At 43.3% G+C, this 20,802-nt stretch overlaps 1 protein-coding gene across 4 annotated transcripts in view; it reads left to right on the plus strand.

Annotated features, from left to right (window-relative positions):
- The window catches only part of pacsin2 (protein kinase C and casein kinase substrate in neurons 2), a 33,398-nt gene extending 15,026 nt beyond the window's left edge, over positions 1–18,372 (plus strand). Inside the window, exons 3-12 of one of the 4 annotated variants that reach the window (XM_015960200.3) lie at positions 104–260; positions 1,350–1,585; positions 2,669–2,824; positions 2,908–3,083; positions 3,222–3,342; positions 7,212–7,259; positions 8,370–8,500; positions 15,961–16,098; positions 16,961–17,142; positions 17,814–18,372. In XM_015960200.3, coding sequence (XP_015815686.1) covers positions 104–260; positions 1,350–1,585; positions 2,669–2,824; positions 2,908–3,083; positions 3,222–3,342; positions 7,212–7,259; positions 8,370–8,500; positions 15,961–16,098; positions 16,961–17,142; positions 17,814–17,926 — 1,458 coding nt within the window. In that variant the 3' untranslated portion in view covers positions 17,927–18,372. The remainder of the gene's footprint in view (positions 1–103; positions 261–1,349; positions 1,586–2,668; positions 2,825–2,907; positions 3,084–3,221; positions 3,343–7,211; positions 7,260–8,369; positions 8,501–15,960; positions 16,099–16,960; positions 17,143–17,813) is intronic. The other 3 variants (XM_015960210.3, XM_015960218.3, XM_015960227.3) reach the window with 3 other exon arrangements.
- The last annotated feature ends 2,430 nt before the right edge of the window (positions 18,373–20,802 follow it).

Consider the following 20,802-nt stretch of genomic DNA (forward strand, 5'->3'; position numbering starts at 1 on the left):
TTTTAGAAACAAGTTTATTTCAGGACGGACACCTTCACGGAAAAGTGGTGATGTACCAAAATACATCTGTTTTTTTTGTGTGTGGGGGGGGATTTGTTCTCAGATTGGGAATTACAAGCGAACAGTAAAGCGTATAGATGATGGCAATCGTCTCTGTAATGATCTGATGACCTGTCTTCATGAACGGGCTCGGATTGAAAAGGCTTACGCGCAGCAGCTCACAGAATGGGGAAAGCGCTGGCGGCAACTCATAGACAAAGGTAAGAATGAGTAAAAACACGCAAATGATGCTGAAGAATGAGACTAATAATTCTATTTGTACAGTCCCGGTATTGTGCTCCAGCCTGGCAAGCTATCCTATATATGGCTCTCAGTCATGGGGCGGGATCTACAGTTGTCTTTCAGACTGTCTCTGCATGCTATTGGAAAGCAAACAATGTGACGTACGCACCGCTACCGATGTCTGTCAACGAGGCAGCCCACCATACTCTGTCAATTAAGATGCAAATACATCCTTCTTCTAAATAAACTCGAGTACCTCTATCTGCTCTTGGGTCAAAGAAAAGCCCAAGTCAAGGTAGTCCAAATTTGATGCCTAAGCCGTTTCAAATGAGTCGTCGCCATCTTTGTTTTTTCAGTAACATCCTGCCCACCAACAGAGATCTGTGATAGGCCCACCAAACCAATTAAGCGCTGTGATTGGACCGCTGTGGATGTTGGTCAACGGGGCAGTTTGCCATACAATGTGGAAGAAGACGAAAATGCATCGTTTTTCTAAATAAATGCACTGTGATGGGCCCGCCACAATACTGGCTGGGGATGCAGAGGTTCTGCTGTTTAGATTCTCGCCTAATTGTGCTCTTCACTCTCTGTCAGAACCACAGCATTTTATTCACGTAGAACTATAAATGAACCAATGAATGAGGAACTCATTCTAGGGCTGCTACAGACGATTATTTTGATAATAGACTAGTCACCTGTTTTGGTGACTAATGAACTAATTAGCTTACAAGGCGACAGTGTGCTTCCTTTTAAGGTGCTCATGCATCTCCGTCTTAGTTGCTGCCATGGAAGGCAGGTTCTACCTTACAGATTTTGCATTGCACATACTTCTCTTGAATTTTTATAAAAGGCTCTCAAATCTTTCATCTCCGCGCCGGTGACGTCACGGCTGATCTCAAAAAGGCAAAACGAAGCAGTAGAGGGTACATCGGCAGTTTAGAGAGAAAAACAAAGTGTCAAAAAATGTATATGTGACTGATTATTACATTTGTCACTGACGATTTCATAACTAATTGACTAATTTTGGCAGCATTAGCTAATACCTAAAGGTTTATAACTGTCCGCAGGTCCTCAGTATGGCTCGTTAGAGCTTGCGTGGTCGGCTCTGTGCACAGAGGCAGAGAAGGTCAGCGAGCTCCATGTGGACATGAAATCTGCATTAATGGGCGAAGATTATGAGAAGTTGAAGAATTGGCAGAAAGACTCGTATCACAAGCAGATGATTGGTGGCTTCAAAGAAACGAAAGAGGCAGAGGACGGCTTCCGCAAGGCCCAGAAACCATGGGCCAAGAAACTGAAAGAGGTGGGAATTCTTGACTACTCACCAGAAGCTTGATCGCCTGAAACTAATGATGTGTTGTAACTTCTTCCAGCTATTATCCTTTTCAAAATATAAGTAGTGACAGCAAGCTGGTTAATTAGACATTTCACTTCATTACAGTTAATTTTATCCTCCAGTAGTGACTCAACATATTCTCTCTATGGTAACATTTAAACAAACCACAAAGGGTTTCGTCAACATTTAAGGGCTGATTATAAACAAAACGATGTTGTCTGACTTTTTACAATCCAGTTTTCTGCGTTTACGTCTGTAAAAACGAAGGAAATGGTGAAGGTTTGCAAGAAAACAAGCACCTCTCGGCTCAAATTAGGTCAGTGTTTTAGCTACTCGTGTGCTCATTTAGAGACACTTCTCCTTGTCAGGTTTTACATTCCTACGTAGTCCACGTAAAACCACCATCTTCCTCATGTTTCCTGTGTCTGCAGTAACGGGTGGTGGGTGTGGGGGTGCTGGCATCCTGTTGTGATCGAGGGTACCTTTACTGATTGGCCAGGGACAAGTGATAAAGGGCAAATAGGAAATTAGACTAATCAGCTTTATTATTGGTAAAAACGTTCTGAACTGGATGCATTTGCCTCGCTTGTACAAGTAAAACAACTTCCTGTTAGAGTGCAAATTGTTTAAGTGAGATGTGTCTTCAGGCCAAGTCACACCTTAGTTTGACTAAGACATTCTTCAAATAGAAGCAGTATGGAGTTCACTTCCTCATTTCCTAGCTGTTAAATATAACAAAGTCCTGCTAGAGTGGTAAATTCCTCTGGTCATAAATTAATCATATGAAACTTCCCACACACACACACACACACACTGGCGACTTAGTGTTTGAGGAAAACGAGCAAATCTCGATGCAAGTCCCTCAAAAGTGAACCAACTTGTAATGATATTTAGCAAAGCTGTAAACAATAAACTCTGTAAATTATCAGAATAATATTTTTGCTTGGAAGTAATTGGACAACTTCTCACAAGAGATTTGTAATTCTGTGAGTCCCACCAGTCATCTAAACTTCCACTCATCTGTTTTGATTTACCGATCCACTCCTGCAGGTGGAGACCATGAAGAAGGCCTACCACTCAGCCTGTAAAGAAGAAAAACTGGCAGCCAGCAGGGAAACGAACAGCAAACTAGAGAGCAACAACAACCCTGAAACTCAAAAGAAACTCCAGGAAAAAGTGGAGAAATGTCAGCAGGAGGTGCAGAAGGTAGGATCTCATGTCCCAAAGTATCACTTTCTTTTTTTTTTTCTTCTTCAGCAAATATCACGTAACCCTATTTTTCATTCTAGGCTAAAGAACGCTACGAGAAAACCTTGGAAGAGCTCAACAAGTTGACCCCTCAGTACATGGAGAACATGGAGCAGGTGTTTGAGCAATCCCAGCAGTTTGAGGACAAACGGATCCGCTTTTTCAAAGAGGTGCTGCTGGAGGTTAAGCAGCACCTGGACCTCTCAACCAATCCAAGGTCAGACAGATGACATCATCCAGAAGTTTATTTTAGCTCCTTTTTTTAAATACATGATTCATTTTTTAAAATCTGGTGGGAAATATTTGGATTTCAGTTATTATGCCAAAAATTGAAGATTTCTTTCACGGTTTTAAGCTTCCAGACAATCTACCACACACTGGAGGACACGGTCTCTGCTACAGATGCTGACGAAGACCTGAAATGGTTCCGGTCCAATCACGGGCCTGGCATGCCAATGAACTGGCCCACGTTTGAGGTACTGCATTGCAGCTTAGACTCGAATTCATTAAAAAAATGTTTAAAACCATCATCTAAGGAATTTGAGACAAAAGTGAGCAACTATAGTCCACGTCCAAGCATTTTCCCCTAGGCCCCGTTCACAAGGCAGGATTTCAAACTTGCCGGGCGATTTTTAAAACATAAGGGTCCCACACTTGGCGATAAAACATGACGGATGTAACACTACAGTGTATGGCTAAAACTACACACCACTCACGAACCAGATTCACTCAGCAACATTCCCAAGTCTGTTGGAAAATCTCAAAAATATAACAAAACCTCTTGAGATCAAACGTGAGTAAATAAACATGGAGGAGTGTGCAGCGCTGTTTGGTCACCTGCTCTCTGACTGGCTAAACATTACATTCAACAGGCAGCACGCTTGTTTGTCCTCAATGTCAGACCAAGACAATCCAAGGTGTTGGACGTCTTTAATTTATGATCGACGTGATCCCGACGTCCTGAGCAGCCCAGAGTCCTCTTCACATTCCACACACGGCAGGAATATCTGATGAGGTCATCTTTCGTGCCGATTACGGACGCGTGCTTAAGATTGTTGGAAGAGGAGGGTCGGGTCATAAGTCAGCGTGGTTATCCTGCCGTGTGAGCGGGATCTTAGGAATTATGATCTTCCAAGAACTCTCAGAAGGACCGATTAGGAAAAAAAAATCAATACTTGAAAATGGTCAAAGAGGAAGAAATGTTTTCGAGCAGCTCTCTACTTTGTAAAAGAAATTGTCGTCTTCCTCCGCTTATCCGGGTCCGGGTCGCGGGAGCAGCATCACAACTAAGGGAGTTCCATACCATCCTCTCCCCAGCCACCTCCACCAGCTCCTCCGGCAGGACCCCAAGGCGTTCCCAGACCAGATTGGAGATGTAACCTCTCTAACTTGTCCTGGGTGGACCCGGGGGCCTCCTGCCGGCAGGACATGCCCGAAACACCTCCCCAGGGAGACGTCCAGGAGGCATCCTGACCAGATGCCCAAACCACCTCAACTGACTCCTTTCGATCCGGAGGTGCAGCGGTTCTACTCGAGAGTCCCTCCCGAATGTCCGAGCTCCTCACCCTATCTCTAAGGCTGAGCCCGGCCACCCTATGGAGGAAACTCATCTTGACCGCTTGTATTGAGGTAGGACCTCTCTCCCGACCCGGAGTTGGCAAGCCACCCTTTTCCAGTCGAGAACCATGGTCTCAGATTTGGAGGTGCTGATCCTCATCCCAGCCGCTTCACACTCGGCCGCGAACCTACCCAGCAAGAGCTGAACGTCAGAGCTGGATGGAGCTAGGAGGACCACATCATCCGCAAAAATCAGAGACGAGATTCTCCTGCCACCAAACTCGACACACTCCACACCACGGCTGCGCCTATAAATTCTGTCCATAAAGGTAATGAACAGAACCGGTGACAAAGGGCAGCCAACCCTCACCAGGAACAGGTCCGACTTACTACCGACTATGTGGACCAAACTCACACCCTTGTGGTAAAGGGACTGAATGGCCCTTAACAATTATCCACCCACCCCATACTCCTGGAACGTCCCCCACTGGGTGCCCCTGGGAACACGGTCATAAGCCTTCTCCAAATCCACAAAACACATGTGGATTGGTTGGACAAACTCCCATGCCCCCTCCATCACCCTTGCAAGGGTATAGAGCTGGTCCACAGTTCCACGGCCAGGACGAAAACCACATTGCTCCTCCTCAATCTGAGATCCAACTATCGATCGGACCCTCCTCTCCAGTACCTTGGAGTAGACCTTTCCAGGGAGGCTGAGGAGTGTGATCCCCCTATAGCTGGAACACACCCACAGGTCACCCTTCTTAAAGATGGGGACCACCACCCCGGCCTGCCACTCCACAGGAACTGCTCCCGATGACCACGCAATGTTGCAGAGACGTGTCAACCATGACAGCCCTACCACATCCATAGCCTTGAGATACCCAGGACGAATCTCATCCACCCCCGTGTCTCTGCCACCGTTTAGTTGTTTGACTACCTCAGCAACTTCTTCCCCAGAGATTGGACAGCCCATCCCCAGGTCTCCCGGCTCTGGTTCCTCCTTGGAATGCACGTAGGTGGGATTGAGGAGCTCCTCAAAGTATTCCTTCCACCGCCCAACTATAGCCCCAGTTGACGTCAGCAGCTCCCCATTCCCACTGTAAACAGTTTGAGCGAGTTGCTGCCTCCCTCTCCTGAGGCGCTGGATAGTTTGCCAGAACCTCTTTGGCGCTGATCGATAGTCTTTCTCCATGGCCTCACAAAACTCCTCCCACACCCGAGATTTTGCCTCGGCAACTGCCACTGCTGCACCCCGCTTGGCTATCCGGTACCTGTCAGCTGCCTCCGGAGACCCACAGACCAGCCACGCCCTGTAGGCCTCCTTCTTCAGCCTGAGTGCTCCCCGAACCTCTGGTGTCCACCAGCGGGTACGGGGGTTGCCACTACGATTGGCACCAGCCACCTTGCGACCACAGCTAGCAACAGCCGCCTCAACAATCGCAGAGTGGAACAAGGCCCACTCGGACTCAATGTCCCCCACTGCTCTCGGGACAAAAAGCTCTGTCGGAGGTGGGGAGTTGAAGACCGTCTTGACAGGTTCTTCTGCCAGGCGTTCCCAGCAGACCCTCACTATGCGTTTGGGCCTGCCAGGTCTACGTGGCATCTTCCCTTGCCATCTAATCCAACTCACCACCAGGTGGTGATCAATCGACAGCTTTGCTCCTCTCCACTTGGGTGTCCAAAACATACGGCCGCAGGTCAGATGATAGGACTACAAAATCTATCATCGACTTGCGACCTAGGCTACCCTGGTACCAAGTGTACCGATAGGCATCCTTATGTTCGAACATGGTGTTCCTTATGGCCAAACTGCAGCTTGCACAGAAGTCCAATAATGAAACACCACTCAAGTTCAGATCAGGCGGGCCGTTCCTCCCAATCACACCCCTCCAGCCAGTGAGGTAACGTTCCGTGTCCCAAAAACCAATTTCCTTGTCCAGGGATCGGACCGCCAAGGCTCCCGCCTCGGTCTGCCACCCGATCCACACTGCATCGGACCCTTCATGTTCCTCCTGCGGGTGCTGGGTCCTCAGTTGGATGAGCCCATGTGTCCGCTTCAGGCTGGGCCCGGCCGGGCCCCATGGGCGAAAGCCCGGCCACCAGACGCTCGCTCACGGGCCCAAACCCCAGGTCTGGCTCCAGGGTGGGACCCCGGTAACCCTCCGGGCCGGGTACTCCCGACTCTTTGAATTTACATCCATGAAAGATCCTCTGAACCGTTCTTTGTCTCACCCTTCACCTAAGACCAATTTGTCATGGGAGACCCTGCCAGGGGCACAAATTGCCCCAGACAACATGGCTCCTAGGATCATTAGGGCACTCAAACTCCTCCACCACGATATGGTGACGGTTCAAGGTGGAGACGGGGAGTAAAAGAAATCCTCCCTAGCAACAGCTAGATTTTGTGTTTAACTTTTATTTAATCATTGAGATCTTTTGTTTGACACGAAGGGTGGAGGAAAGTCTTTCCTTTGAGGTGACAGCGGCTTTCAGAAGAAAATAAATAATGTTGCTTCTCCAAGTATGAAATAACTTAAAAAATGTTGACAGTAGAAGAAACGCTGCATGTCCTGGCACTGCTGTATGTTATTGTGCTGTTGAAAACTTCAGCAGACTTAGTGACTTTTTTGACCTTTTCTCTCTGGTTTTGTCCTTTTAAAAATCGTCTTTTAAAGGTAGAGCAGCATTTTTGTCTTAACCGCCCTGCGAGCTTTTAAATGTTTGCTGCAGCATGAAACCTTTTTGTTTCTAACCACGCTTGCCTCCCTCTCCTCATGTCTGACAGAAATTGAAGGTGTCACATCCTCGCTCCTTTAAGAGAAGGTCCACCATAGTGAGTTGTGCTCAGGACAGCTGTCCTTTTACTGCTACAGTCCCACTAACACTCTGATGCTTTACTGCTTCTATTAATGTGTTTGTGATTCTGTTTGGATCTCGTATCCCATATAATACCTGTAGGGAATGTTAATTGGAACAAATATTAATCCATTATTCATGGGCACATTACAATGTTTTCCACTGCACTATTTATATCCTTTGCATTTTTAGATACTTGCGCAAATGTGTCTTGCGTCAGCTTCCGTTTCCTTTGGTAATAGCAGCTCTCTCACCACGGTTTCCTGGATTTTGGTGCTGCTAGAATGAAGCAAATGCCCAATAGTCATTATTGTTTATGGTTCTTGATGTGAGCCAAACAGAAGGACATGTTGATCTCTAAAAAGTCCAGATATCTCCATTATTATCCTCTGAGAATGGGTTTGTTTGTTCTGTTCTTTTGTAGATCATAAAGTACATAGCGTTTGTTCCCTGATATTATGAGTAAAACCTCAGCTATCGTTACAAAATAATAGATATTCATGACATTTATTGTTAGAGGTGGGGTATGAGATGTATTATAGAGGTGCTGCTTACGGAGAAGCCTGAAGAAAGGGGGTGGGACCTTAGAATAGTGTGTTTTCAGAAAGAATAAAATCATCTCGTAGTGCACCTTTAACTCGTGCCAAGGTTTGGTGGCCCTTCAAAATAAGTGTGTCCGACCTCAAATGTATTTAGATGTATACATCTCATACTGGTGGAGATATGGATTCTTCATTTCCTCTGACTAGCCTGCATCTGGTGGCAAATCTCTTTCAACAGGTGATGGAAACTGTGTGGCTTTATCTTGTATGTTATTTTGTTCTTCACTCACTCACACACACACACTCACACACACACACACACTCACACACACACACACACACACATGCACAGCTTTAAAATCAAGTCAGTGTGCCCCATTGAAGAGCGTGTCACTGATTGGGACTTTGTTGACATGTTTACTGCTGTGCACATGTCTGTGAGATGTTCACTCTCTTGGTTAATTTAAATGAGCTCCTTCTGTCGGTTGGCTAATCGTGGCGCCACGCCGAGTTTGCCGTTTGATCGTGATGCGTTTATCTTCTAGGAATGGTCTACAGACCTGAACCGAACCCTCAGCAGAAGAGAGAAGAAGAAACCATCCGAAGGCGTCACGCTGACAGGAATCAGTCAGACAGGCTCGGAGCATCCTGTTCAGCCCACAAAGACCAGTAACAGGTAAACGTCTGACCAGTGATCGCTTAAAAACCCATCACAGCACACATCCAACATTATCCAACGCATCGCAGGATAGGCCTCTTGACATGAACAACTCTTACATAAAAGCGACAGGAACCATGTGTCAGTCAGGGGCCGTTGTCGTGGCAACGCTGTGTTTGTGCTGGGGAACATTTTTCCTGTGGGGGTCAGCTGGCTGAGGTTACATAGCTGAAACCAAGCCAGAACTAATGTGGAAATAAATCACACGTGCGCACACACACACCTTCAGTAATTTCTGTCCTGGAAAATTCAAAGAAAGAAGGATTAATATTTACACCTATACAGTAAGCGGTTTTTAATGAACTATAAAGATGAAGATTTCAAATTAAACCTGCTTATTAAATCTTGTTAAACGTCACAGTTTCTGGAAAATGAGATGCAACTAACCTTTGCGTTAGACACCATGTTTTACCATTCTTTTACACAAAATGATCATTTCCATTTATATGACTGAATGAGGTTTGATTAGCGGTTTTTAATAACCTGATGTAATCCTTGTTGTTCTGAAGACATTTATCTGGAGTGTTATGGCAACAACACTAAACATGTAACTCTATCATTAAATGACAGATTAGGGGAAAATAACATGATTCTGTCATCACGTACCAATAGATTTAGATGGTTTGTGGATATTTGAGTTTTAAGGGGTCAGTTTGATGTCGGGCTCCGTTTTACTTAATTTATTGGAGCTTGTTTTTAATCTGTTGTCTGTTGGAAGTATTCAGAAATCACAGGAGTCTTAGAGGAGTCGACAAAGGGAATGACAGGCATGGAAAGCATTTGACCTCTGATCTCTCAACATGTTGCTATCGCTGATTTCCTGCCTTTCCCCTACAGCGTTATTTATGATTTAACTTTTCTGTCGTCGTCATCTGTAGCCATCATAAAACACGGTTTCTGTTATCACAGGTTTTTTGGTAACTTTTATAGTTGCACCATTCAGATTTGATCTAATTTTAGTCCAAACTTTCAGGAGTAAATAGTTATTTTTTTACCTTTTTGTGCGTTTGTGGGTTGTTTTTTTTAAACTCACTGTTCAAAGGCACCAGTAGAGATTTGAGCTCTTGTATCCATGATTAGAAGGTTTAGCCTGTTTGTTGACAGGAACTCTCCAAATTGCAAGCTAGCAGCCTCCCACTGAGGCTGTGTTTGTCGAAATAACGCCAGAGCCTGGCATGACTAAGTAAACAAAGGCGTTCACACTTCTCCACTTCGCGCTCTCGAGGGCCGGCTGATGGCTGCAGATGCACTCGCTTCGATGGTTCTGTAAACAGGGAGCAGAAACTCAGCGTTTCCTGCCTTACAAGATCTGACCTTTGGGTTATTTTATTTTATGAATTTTTTTATGTGGAAATTCTCACTGGCAGGAAATAGTTAGCATCATGTGATACTCTAAATAACCTAAAACTGGCATTCAATTATTATTTAATATATATCTGCTTGATGCTTTTGACATTTTTAGGTATATTTTGTTTGATTTGATGTAATGTTTTAATAATAGTAATTATGCTTATTACTACTTTAAGTAAATATAATAATTAGTGGTTCATTGACTTTTTTTAAAGCCAAAAATGATAAATTTGCTGAACCTCCACTCCCTTTAGTTTTTGTTGTTTGCTGTGATATTTGAGTTGAGTAAACCTTTATTATCCCTCTAATGGGACCTTTGGGTGTTACAGAACTCTTATAAAAACAAAGAACAAGACTTTACGAGCAAACATCTTATTTCTTGCATCTGTGTAAAAACAGTGTCCAAAAAGAACTTTATACATTTTTCTCTAAATGAGCAAAAGCTGAACAAACAGAATTTGGGTCTACAGCTTTAGCTGAGTTTTGTTGGTGTTTTTATGCAGATTTTGAAGTTGCGTTTTTAAAAAGTTGATTTTTAAAATTGAAAACTTTCCGTTGAAATGCAACGAGCATGTGTATTAGGGCTGTCGCGGTTGAGGAATTCCCCCTGCGGTGATTCAGGGTGGCTTAATATTGCGGTGTGCGATATTATTGCAGCCCTTTTTTATTGCAGTACTATCTAAACATAATGTTTACACATTTAAAAAAGGTTAAAAATTGCCGTGCCTTCTTTAATAACACTTTACTGAATGCAGATCAAAGGGCAGTAACAACACAGATCGCAGTAACGTTTGTTTCTCCGACAGTCGGAGTCCGACTGAACTTAAAAACAACAAAATTCAGGAGGTTAAACTTTTAAATGCAAATTTGGCTGCAGCATCTAACAAATAAGAAACAAGTCCCCATTTTGTTTAGTTGTTTAAAATCAAGCATAAAAAATTACATGTACCGGGCGTGCGCGCGCCGGGGGGCGGGCGCACTATCATTTCACTTTCACACACACGAATGACGGTGATTTATAGCTCGGTCACGTCCTTGTTACCCACAAGGAAAACCAGCATGATAATTATATACGGTTTGAGAGAGGATCTGAGAGGGGTGGCAACATTTGCAGCAACACTGAAAACCCTCTCGGATGGTGCGCTCGTTGCACTAACGCACACGTACTTGCGTGCGACTCTGGCGAGCAAAGGGAATCTCTCCCGGTTGTTGCTCCACCATGTCGGGGGGTTCTTTAGGGTGGATGCATTCCTCCTGCAGGTAGCGAGTGAGCTCCAGCTCGGCTCAAACTCTCTTCGGGACGGTTGCAGAAGCAGTGCTTGTCCGGGACGTCTCCAAGCGTTTATTTATTTATTTATTTATTTATTTTTGCCGCTGGTGGCAGCTCTGTCTCGGCCAAGGACTCTGGCTGCGCAGCAGCTGACGTACTGAAAACCAAAGTGCTCCCAAAGGAGCGAAGTAACGTTTCGTGTTGATACCAGTGCAGCCATCCTTCTCAACATGCATCATTGAGTTGAACCAAGTTCAGTAATCGCGGTGGCCCATGATGCAGCGCGGTGGGCTTCTTCATATTGCGATATTTCATTTTTGCGGTTACCGCGACAGCCCTAATGTGTATACATTTTGATATCCAGTAGGGAGCCTAAGTCTTGGGGATAAAACATTTTTGACGAGTACGAGCATGAAACGAGTAAAACTCGTAAATATCTGTAATCGTGCTGAAGGAAAATCCTCATAGGGTAACTGACTGTCTTCACGCTCTGTGATTGGCCAGTCAAATAGAGCGCCCGCCCCTCCCAACATACAAAATTCTGCACCGGGAGCTCAGTCCGCGTCCGATCCATCCACGCACACACACACACGCACACACAGTAACGCATCTCTCTGTGCTTGCTTCACTGTTGCTCACGTTTCTTCAGTACTCCTTAGGTTTTCTTCAGTTCGCCTCTTTTTAAAGTTACTTTAAAGATATTTAAAGTTAAGATTTTCGTAACGTACGTGGTGCATTTGACAAGACAGAGCTGATAACGGCTCGTGCTGCGTCAGTCACTATCTCCGCTCCGGTCAGGGTTTTTTTTTCCTCTCTCTCTCCTCTTCCTCAGGATCCACTCCTTCTTTCCTAGTCACTCTCTCTTTTCCTTTACATTTTTTAATCACAATTGTCTTATTTTTTGATCATTTTAAATAAATTTAATCATTTTCTAAATTCTTTTTTCTATTTCACATGTTTTGTTTTTGTGAAGCGCCTCATGATTGTTATCTTGAGAGGCTCTCTCTCGCTCTCTCTCTGTCTCTCTCTCTCTCTCTCTCTCTCTCTCTCTCTCTCTCTCTCTCTCTCTCTCTCTCTCTCTCTCTCTATGCACTTAAATATTAATGTTCTGATTTTATTGAAAAACTTGTTCTGTTATAGTTCCTTTACTATTGTGATCAAAAACATTTAAACTCAACTCTGAGGCTGCTCTGTAAATAGTTTTCAAATACACAATACACATAGCAACTTCTGATCAGACTTAAAATAACGTATTGGTTAAACTACACCCATTTCCGGGTTAGGCCACGCCCACTCCGAGTACAGATACGGATACAGTTAAGTTAGATGGTTGAACAGATACAGATGGTGGTGTACTCGCTCATCCCTACTGAGTCCCCTCCCTTTCTGGTTGACTCGTGGGTGCCCAGAAGAACAAAAAGATGAATGCAAGTCAACGGGACTAAAAGAGCTACTTTTTTACGCCCTGGATCGCATATATGTTGTACTTCAATTTAAATGTAAAGTAACAATGTGTGTTTTGATCACGCCTGTCACGTACTTGGAGCTTCAGCTTGAAAAAGTTTGTAATTATCTTGACTGCAAATCAGACGTTGGTATGTCACACATGACAACACCTCATAATCTCCTCTCCCCTTGCGTAGCTGCTTATTACCACATGACCAGATTCGTGGTGGTTCTTTCCTCCTGGACGAAGGATTCAAAGTTTGCTGAACTCACAGCCATTTGTCCTCCGCTTTTCTGCGTGTCTGGTTCAATGCTGCCACTTTAGTGATGCGTATTTGTAGTCCTGGACGTATTTTCACACAAAACAGGGTTTTTCCTGCGTTCAAATTTACGTGGCGGCTGCCTCCAGCTAATTTTGTGCCGCCCCAGCCTGATTTCACTCTGCCCTCAGCTATAATATGGATGTTATTTTAACTGCAGTTGCAGCGTTGCGCCACCTTAGGGGCGCTGTATCAGCAGCGGTGCACCGAAAAGCGCTAAAACCGCTGCAGAAAATGATCAAAAATTGCTTTTCTCGCTAGCTGGTACATAAATATGGTTGGTGCTATTGTAGGGTGACCGTACGTCCTCTTTCCCCCGGACATGTCCACTTTTCACACACTCTTCGGGGCGTCCGGGGGGGTTTCCTACATTGATCAAAATGTCCGGTTTTTCATCCAGGAGTAGTAATCAACTTATGGGGGCCAAGATATCTTTCAGGGAAAGATCCAGTTTTGCTTATATTACAATATTTATGGACTCTCAGCGTAGCGGGATTCTGTGGAGCGGAGAGGACACAGAGCGCTGATCGTTGGTGCGCCCGCTGCATCCGGCGCACAATACATTCTCAAGGTGGCGCAACAAAACATTATTATTAACACATGATCGTTCATATCCGTTTATATCCTCTGGTACTCTGTCTTTTAATCGTTCCTGATCGTTCATCGTGTGCTACGGTGATTTCACCTCACTGACGCAGCATCCAAACGCGCACTACGCTTTGCAGTCGGGAGATCCCTTTGATCTGCTCAAAAGTAAATGATGAGGTGAAAAAGTAAGAATCCAGGCAACAGTTTTTCTGGAGAGTTTAGAGGAGATGCAGGAAGATGAGAGACAGACAGGACAGGAAAATAGTTAAATAAAAACAAGAAAACAAAACAAAGTGTTGAAAAGTCAAATGTAGGTAGATTCATCTCCACTACACGTTTTTACCTGTATAAAACCATAAGTTATACACATGTCATATTTATACATCTGATACAATTCAGATCACCTTCAAAACTCAGTCACACACCCAGGGCCGTTTCAAGGCATTTTGGGGACCAATTAGGCAAAACGTGTTATTTAGACTAAGATGAGTGTTGTTAACACAAACCTAAAATGTTACTGAAATGTAGGTCAAATATTAAAACTTTTTTTTTTAAACTATAAATATCAGATGGGAAAGGGGGAACTCGACACCAATCTAATGCATATTATTGAGACTTTTATAAATTTTGCCTTTAAAAAAGTGAGGCGGTTTAATGCACGGAGCATGCATGTGCTGGCGCATGGTCAGGATGGTACCACCTCTGCCTCAATTTGAGCCAGGAAAAACCCTGCAAAACCTAAAATAACTTTTGCCTCAGTTTGAAATTAACCAACATCAAATACGAAATCCATGACACATAACAAGCGGGATTAGAAAATAGCATTTTTAGCCCCGTTGACTTGCATTCATTTTTCTCTTGTTTCCTGGAACCCGTGGTCTGGGAGTAGATGGGTGTGACTTAGGCTCCATGTCAGCTGTGTTTGCCTTCAGATAAAAAATGATGGGCAATATTTGTAGACAGTAACGAACAAACACACACTGGTTTAAAAAAGACAAATTCAATGTTACAAATCGGCCAAAAATCGGCAGTTAAAAGCTCCGTTCCTTCCTCCGCCTGCATTTTGATTTTGGCTTTGGTGCTGGATGATTGGCCAGGTGTTTTTGTTTGCATCACAGAGAAAGTGGCTGAATTGATGACGTGCTTGTGGCCAGTGTTGCCAACTGTTTTTGACTGAAAGTAGCTGAAGTTCCCCCCAAAAGTCGCTAGATGTCGCCAGATGATGTCATGTGTTAATTTACATATTGATGATGTCATCACGCCACATTGGCATTCATTTACCCCATAGCATCTAAAAGATATATATATGTATATATGTGTGTGTGTGTGTGTGTGTGTATATATATGTATATATATATATATATATATATATATATATACACACACACACACACACACACACACATAGGACTAAAAGGGAGGAAAATAAAAACTGTTATGTGTTAAAGTTATTAGTATGACTAAAATGGCCCAAATTGCTTTGATATGTACAATAAATTCCAAAACTACCAATAAAGTGACATTAAGACAGATATGGTGTGGTGATCCAAACAGTTCTGTTGTAGGATATAACTCAGACCTCCTGCTCTCCTCATTCTCACAGACATTTTCCTAAAAAGCTGGGGGTTTTTGCACCTCATAGTTTCTCAACTTCTCTGTTTTGTATTCTCTCCATCGTGATAATAACGGCACACTGAGAAAAAGGGAGCGGGAGTCTCATGGTATAACCATCCCTGTGTCACTGAAGGAAATACAGATGAGCCACAGAGCTGCGTGTGTAAACGGGACGGTAGTTGAAACTCCCGATGACTGTATTTGCCAAATGCAGGACAAGCCAAAGTGTCTGACGGCTGCAGAACCAGAGATCGCAGGTTGACGCCTGCGCCGTCTCTAGTAGAAGCGTGAGTCTGCAGCAGCAGACGTAAATCGGCGGTCTCCAGCTCTGCAACTGTACCTTTGTCTTTGGCGAATCAGCTCGGCCGAAAACGGTTTATGATTGGTCAGTCCTCGTGCACATGTGCAGATTATCGTTCTTTCCTTACTCCTGGAAGAACGGTTCAGAGTGCAAATGGTTTCTTTGTTGCTAATCTGTAGGGAATATCTACAAGAAAGTTCTACAGAAAGTAGCAACGGGTCCTGAGAAATGTCGCTAGGTTTGTCGCTAGGCGCTTTTTGGAAAAAAGTCGTTGAGGGGGGTCAAAAAGTCGTTAGGAACAGCAAGTCGCTAAGTTGGCAACACTGCATGTGGCTCTAGAGTCAGGCACATCTCCCTCCCAGTATTACTTCTGGTTGATGAACATGCATCCTGCTGACGGATCTAGACCCTTCGTCGGCTACGCCATGGACCTAACGTCATTTGTCTTTGTCCTCAGCTGGTTTACTTCTCATGTGTTTATATGTGAGCATGTCAACAAACCATCTCTCACTGTGTTCCATGTTGTCAGCCTGACTGTGCCCACTATAACAGCACCAGTGAACACAAACCCTTTTGAGGACGACGAGGACGAGGACGAGGAGACGGCTGAGGAGAAGCAGGAGGCCTTAGAAAACCACGTCACTGAGAATAAACAGGAAATTAAAACGTTGGTGAACAGGAGAAAACACTCCTCCCATCTGCAGCCTCCTTGCCCTTTTCTTCTTTTACTTCGATCACCATTCGTACCCCGTCTTGTTTTTCTTTGTCTCGGTGACGCATTTCCTTCCTTCGTGTTCCTCAGGTTGCAGGTTGTCATGTTGCTCTGCATGGTCTCTGAATGGTGCTGCACACAAACGTCTGTGTGTGTCTGTCCCACACTCCTAACAGTTTTGTGTTTTTGCAGAATGTTAAGTGCCGTGCGCATGGAAGCGCATGTTTCTGCTGTGGGAACAAAATCCTGTCTGTTTCCATCTTACAGTCAGATTCTGAGCAAACACCATCTTTTATTTGAGATATTTTCAATTGGCTTTCAGCTGAAAAGACAAATATATTATTTCAAATAATATATTATAATTAGTGTTGATTTAATCTGCTGACTGCTCTGACTGTAAAGTACCTTAGTGTTGATGTATTTATTGTTTTTCAGCTGTTTGTCTGTCCAGGTGGCTCCCTCTGCTGGCCGTTCAGGCTCAAACTCCAATCATGCATTCAGAATGATTTTTCTAGCTTGGTTTTATGTTTTTCTCTGACGTCCTCTTGTTCTGTTGTTGTTTTTCCTTTTCTCGCTGTCCTAAAGTCTCGTCTGCATTTTTACTAGAACATCTTGGTTTTTCAAAAGCATGGAGGAAATTATGCTTGAACCAATTATTGCATTTTTTTTCCATTTCATGGTAGATTTTATAACTGATCATGAATTTAGAGGTTTTTTTTTTTTTAATATTTTGACTCATTAAACTGTGGCATGCCTAGATATTTTTTATGCAAATTTAAAAGGTACATTTTGTTGAATTTTTGTTTTGTTTGTTCAGTGCGAGCAGTACAGAGAAGACTCCAGACTGGTCGGACGAAGACCCGGTTGGTAACCCTTTTTCTGCTAACGGCGATGGTAATCCGTTTGAGGACGAGCCGGAGTCTCCGGTCGTTTCTGTTCCTGTCAGAGCTCTTTACGACTACGAAGGACAGGAGCAGGATGAGCTCAGCTTCAAAGCAGGTCTGTAACAGCAGAGTATGTGTTTTGGTTTAAAGGTGTGGACCACTCATTTAATCAATCCATTTGCAGTGGTCTCTAGTAGTAATGAACGTCTTGTAAGTCGTTCTCTGTGAGTGAAAACACTTGTGCACCATTTCCAGGATCTAGCGGTAGGCCACATCACAGCTGAGCATCACACAGCAGGTCTTTAAGTCTTATTTCCTGATATTTGAACATCTCCCCTTTGATTGGATAACCGCAACGTGATTCTAGCAATGACTCTGTTTGCTGTGCAACATGGATGTTTTATTTCCACAAATAACACAAGTCTGGAGGGGTTTTGCTGTGTGGTGAAGTTGCTAATGCTAACAGTTAGCTTCTGCTAGCTGAGACGTTCTCTGCTGTTTCCTGAACGCTAAACCAACAACAGCCTTCCCCGTCGTGAGTCCATGGATGTTAAGTGATGTAGATCTGTAAGGCTTTTCAAATGCTAGTGTTTCACTGTCTATTTTCTATCTGAAGCTAATGCTGGAGATAGGTGTAGGAGACTATTTTCATGTTCAACTTGCATGAAACACTGAGTGACCGATTATAATAAAAAAAATCATTAAAAATGTTTTTCAGTGTTCCACACCTTTAATGAAATCTGTTTTTTTTTTTAAATAAAAACTAATGATGAGTTTTTACTTCAGGTGACGAACTCACCAAAATTGGCGAAGAGGACGATCAGGGTTGGTGCAAAGGTCGACTGAAGGATGGAAAAACGGGTCTTTATCCTGCTAATTACGTAGAAGCCATCCAGTAACGAACGCTTCCCGATGATTATAATGTGAAGAGGAAAGGGTGGCAGAAACAAGAGAAACGGCGGGCTCTCTCTGTAAAGACTGGATTAGAGCGAAGAATACAGAGAAAAGGTTTTTTTAAGGACCACGCGTTGAATCTGACAGATGTTGTAAACAAAACTGCAGAAGTGGGACAACAACCAAGAAGATCAGAGAACCGGTGTTGTCGGTATAAAAATGTTACTTTCAATCATTTATGCTGTTACAGAAAATGCTATTCAGTTATCGATTAGATGAGATTCAATCAGATGTATGTGTGAGAGAACATGTTAAACACTGGGATGACAACCTGCCTAGCAACGCCTAATGCAGCCCTAATATTTTTAATTCATTAAGGAAGATTAATGTTTTATTATAAGGGTTAACTGTTAACAATATAAAGATCCAGTCCGTCAATGTTTAGTACTCATTTTTAATATGAATAGCCCTTATGTAAGGTTTTTTTCATAGTTTTGATTTTTTTCATAATTGCTTCTTTTTAATTTTTATTTTTTGAAGAAAAAAACCCGATGAATCGATCCTTTTCAATAATAATTATTTCTAAAGTCAGTGCACATGAATGTATATTTAATGATTGTATTTTCAGCTATTGATTGTTCACTTTTTACTGATATTTGCAACCACTGACTGTGCTGGAGGTTTTCCATCCGTTCTAATTTCTGCAGATCGTGGGTATTTTATGGTTTATTTTTCCTGCAGCACTGAATGTTTCTTTGTTTAACTCACTTGAGTTATCAAGTTGTAGCTCAGTCACTTCTGGCCAGATGTCGTGTGGTGAAAAAAAGTGTTGTTCTGAAAATAAAGCATCCATTTTTTTAGGCAAGCATTCACATTAAACAAGTTAAGCATTGCATTTAAAACCATTACGTTTGAACATGATTTTTGTTAATTTATAAAGCCACAAGTGCTTTTGTTAGTTTGCTGTGATTTAGAAAACATTTGTACATTAACAGAATTTTTAAATTACAATTATTTCTTGAGGCAGTTATGTATTGTCATATTTGTAAATATGATCATTTTTCTTCCTTCACAAACGGCAAATGACATTTATTTAGCTAATATGTGAATAGTTCTTTATTCTCTCCTAAAACAATCCCCCCCCACACACACACACACCTTAATACACATTTAGATCCTTTTTGTCTTCAAATAACTTGTAGTCTTCTCAAACTACTTACCTGATGTATTCAGTTAGCCAATGGCTTGTTTTTCTTTTTGTAACATTACAATGAGATTTTTTCAGGGCATGTTGCTGTCAGTAGGCAGTTACAGCTACACTTGCACATTAAATGTTTGTAAATGTTGTCTCATAACACAATAAATGAGTTTATTCATCATGTTTTGACTTCATCATGTTTTGACAAATCTTATGCAATGTATGGAAGCCCATTTGTGTCAATCTGATAAAAAAATATATCTTCTATGACTTAGCTATTTCATAATTATGACTTAGGATCATAATTATGTAGAAATAGTTTTCTGTGGTATTCAAGATAAAAAAAATCACAAGGCAAGAACAAAAAATAAAATATAAAAAGGAATATTGTATATAATGATTTTAAAAATGAATGGTTATCATCAGAGGTGGAAAGTAACGAATTACATTTACTCACGTTACTGTAATTGAGTAGCTTTTTTGTAAATTTATACTTTTTAAGTCGTTTTTAAAATCTGTACTTTTACTTGAGTAAGTTTTTAAAAAAGAATTGTAATTCGCTACATTTTAAATCATATCCGTTACTGAGTAAAAATAAATTGTAGACTTAATAAATTAAAAATATTACGTGTAGCAGCGTTGGAACAGAAAGAGACACCTGCATGAGCGCCACGTCTAAACCGGGGGGGTGGGGTGTACACTTTAGATAATGAGGACAAACGGCCATTTTTACTGCAGTTTTGCTCAAAAACATAAGTTCAGTCCCTGTGATCTACTCGCTGTTTACCTCCTCTCTCCCTCCTCTCCTGTGGGTTGGAACCCGCACCTTCGCGCACCGGTGTGACGTCATCAGAATTCTGCTCGGTTCGGCAACCAGTGTCACGATCTGCCCCTGCCCGCCTGACTGTGTTCCTCTCCTGCCATGATTGCTCTTATTGTTCTCACCTGTCCCTCGTTTACCTGCCCATGTGTCCCTAATTATCCCTCTGTACTTAAACCACCTGTTTTGCCCCCTGTCCTTTGTCAGTTCATTGTTGCTGTTTGCTGGTGTTGCCTGTTCATCCCATCCTGCCATTAAACCATTTTTACTTTTACTGAAGCCTGCATTTTTCCTCCTGCTCAGCTCAACCACACATGGTCCATCATCTCCACCTCCTACACCGTGACAGAATGAACTGACCACAACCTGGACCTGTGGTGAGTTTTTTTTACATCTCCCTGGAGGATAAATTTTTTTACTTTTTCTCCTTTAGCGGAGGGAGATTCTGGACTCGGTGTGTTTGGCGCATCCTACCTGTTCTCTGGGGTGGTCGAACCATTGAGGGGGTTCGGCGCATCCTACTCGTTCCCGGGGTGGTCGAATTCCTTCTCCTCTCCTGCTTTCTGGCCCCGTCCCGTTTGTGTCATGGAAGCCGCGGATCCTGGAGCTTTGAAGGAGTTACACCCCCTACGCATGCCATCGTTCTCCGGGGTGGTAGGGCTGGTCTCCCGCCTCTTCTCCTGCTTCCCTGCACCCAAGCCTCTGCCGGAGATCCAGCGAATCGTGCACCTGCTCTGACCGGCTGTCGAGTGCCTGCCGCCGATCCTGGTTTTCTTGCGTCGCTCCTGCCGTTCGTCCACTTCCTAGTCCACGCTGTGGGGGTTATGCCTGCAGGTCTCGTGCTGCTGCAGCCTCTGCTGGGT

The sequence above is a fragment of the Nothobranchius furzeri genome, chromosome 1 (assembly GCF_043380555.1).
Source record: "Nothobranchius furzeri strain GRZ-AD chromosome 1, NfurGRZ-RIMD1, whole genome shotgun sequence".
Classification (NCBI taxonomy): Eukaryota; Metazoa; Chordata; class Actinopteri; order Cyprinodontiformes; family Nothobranchiidae; genus Nothobranchius; species Nothobranchius furzeri.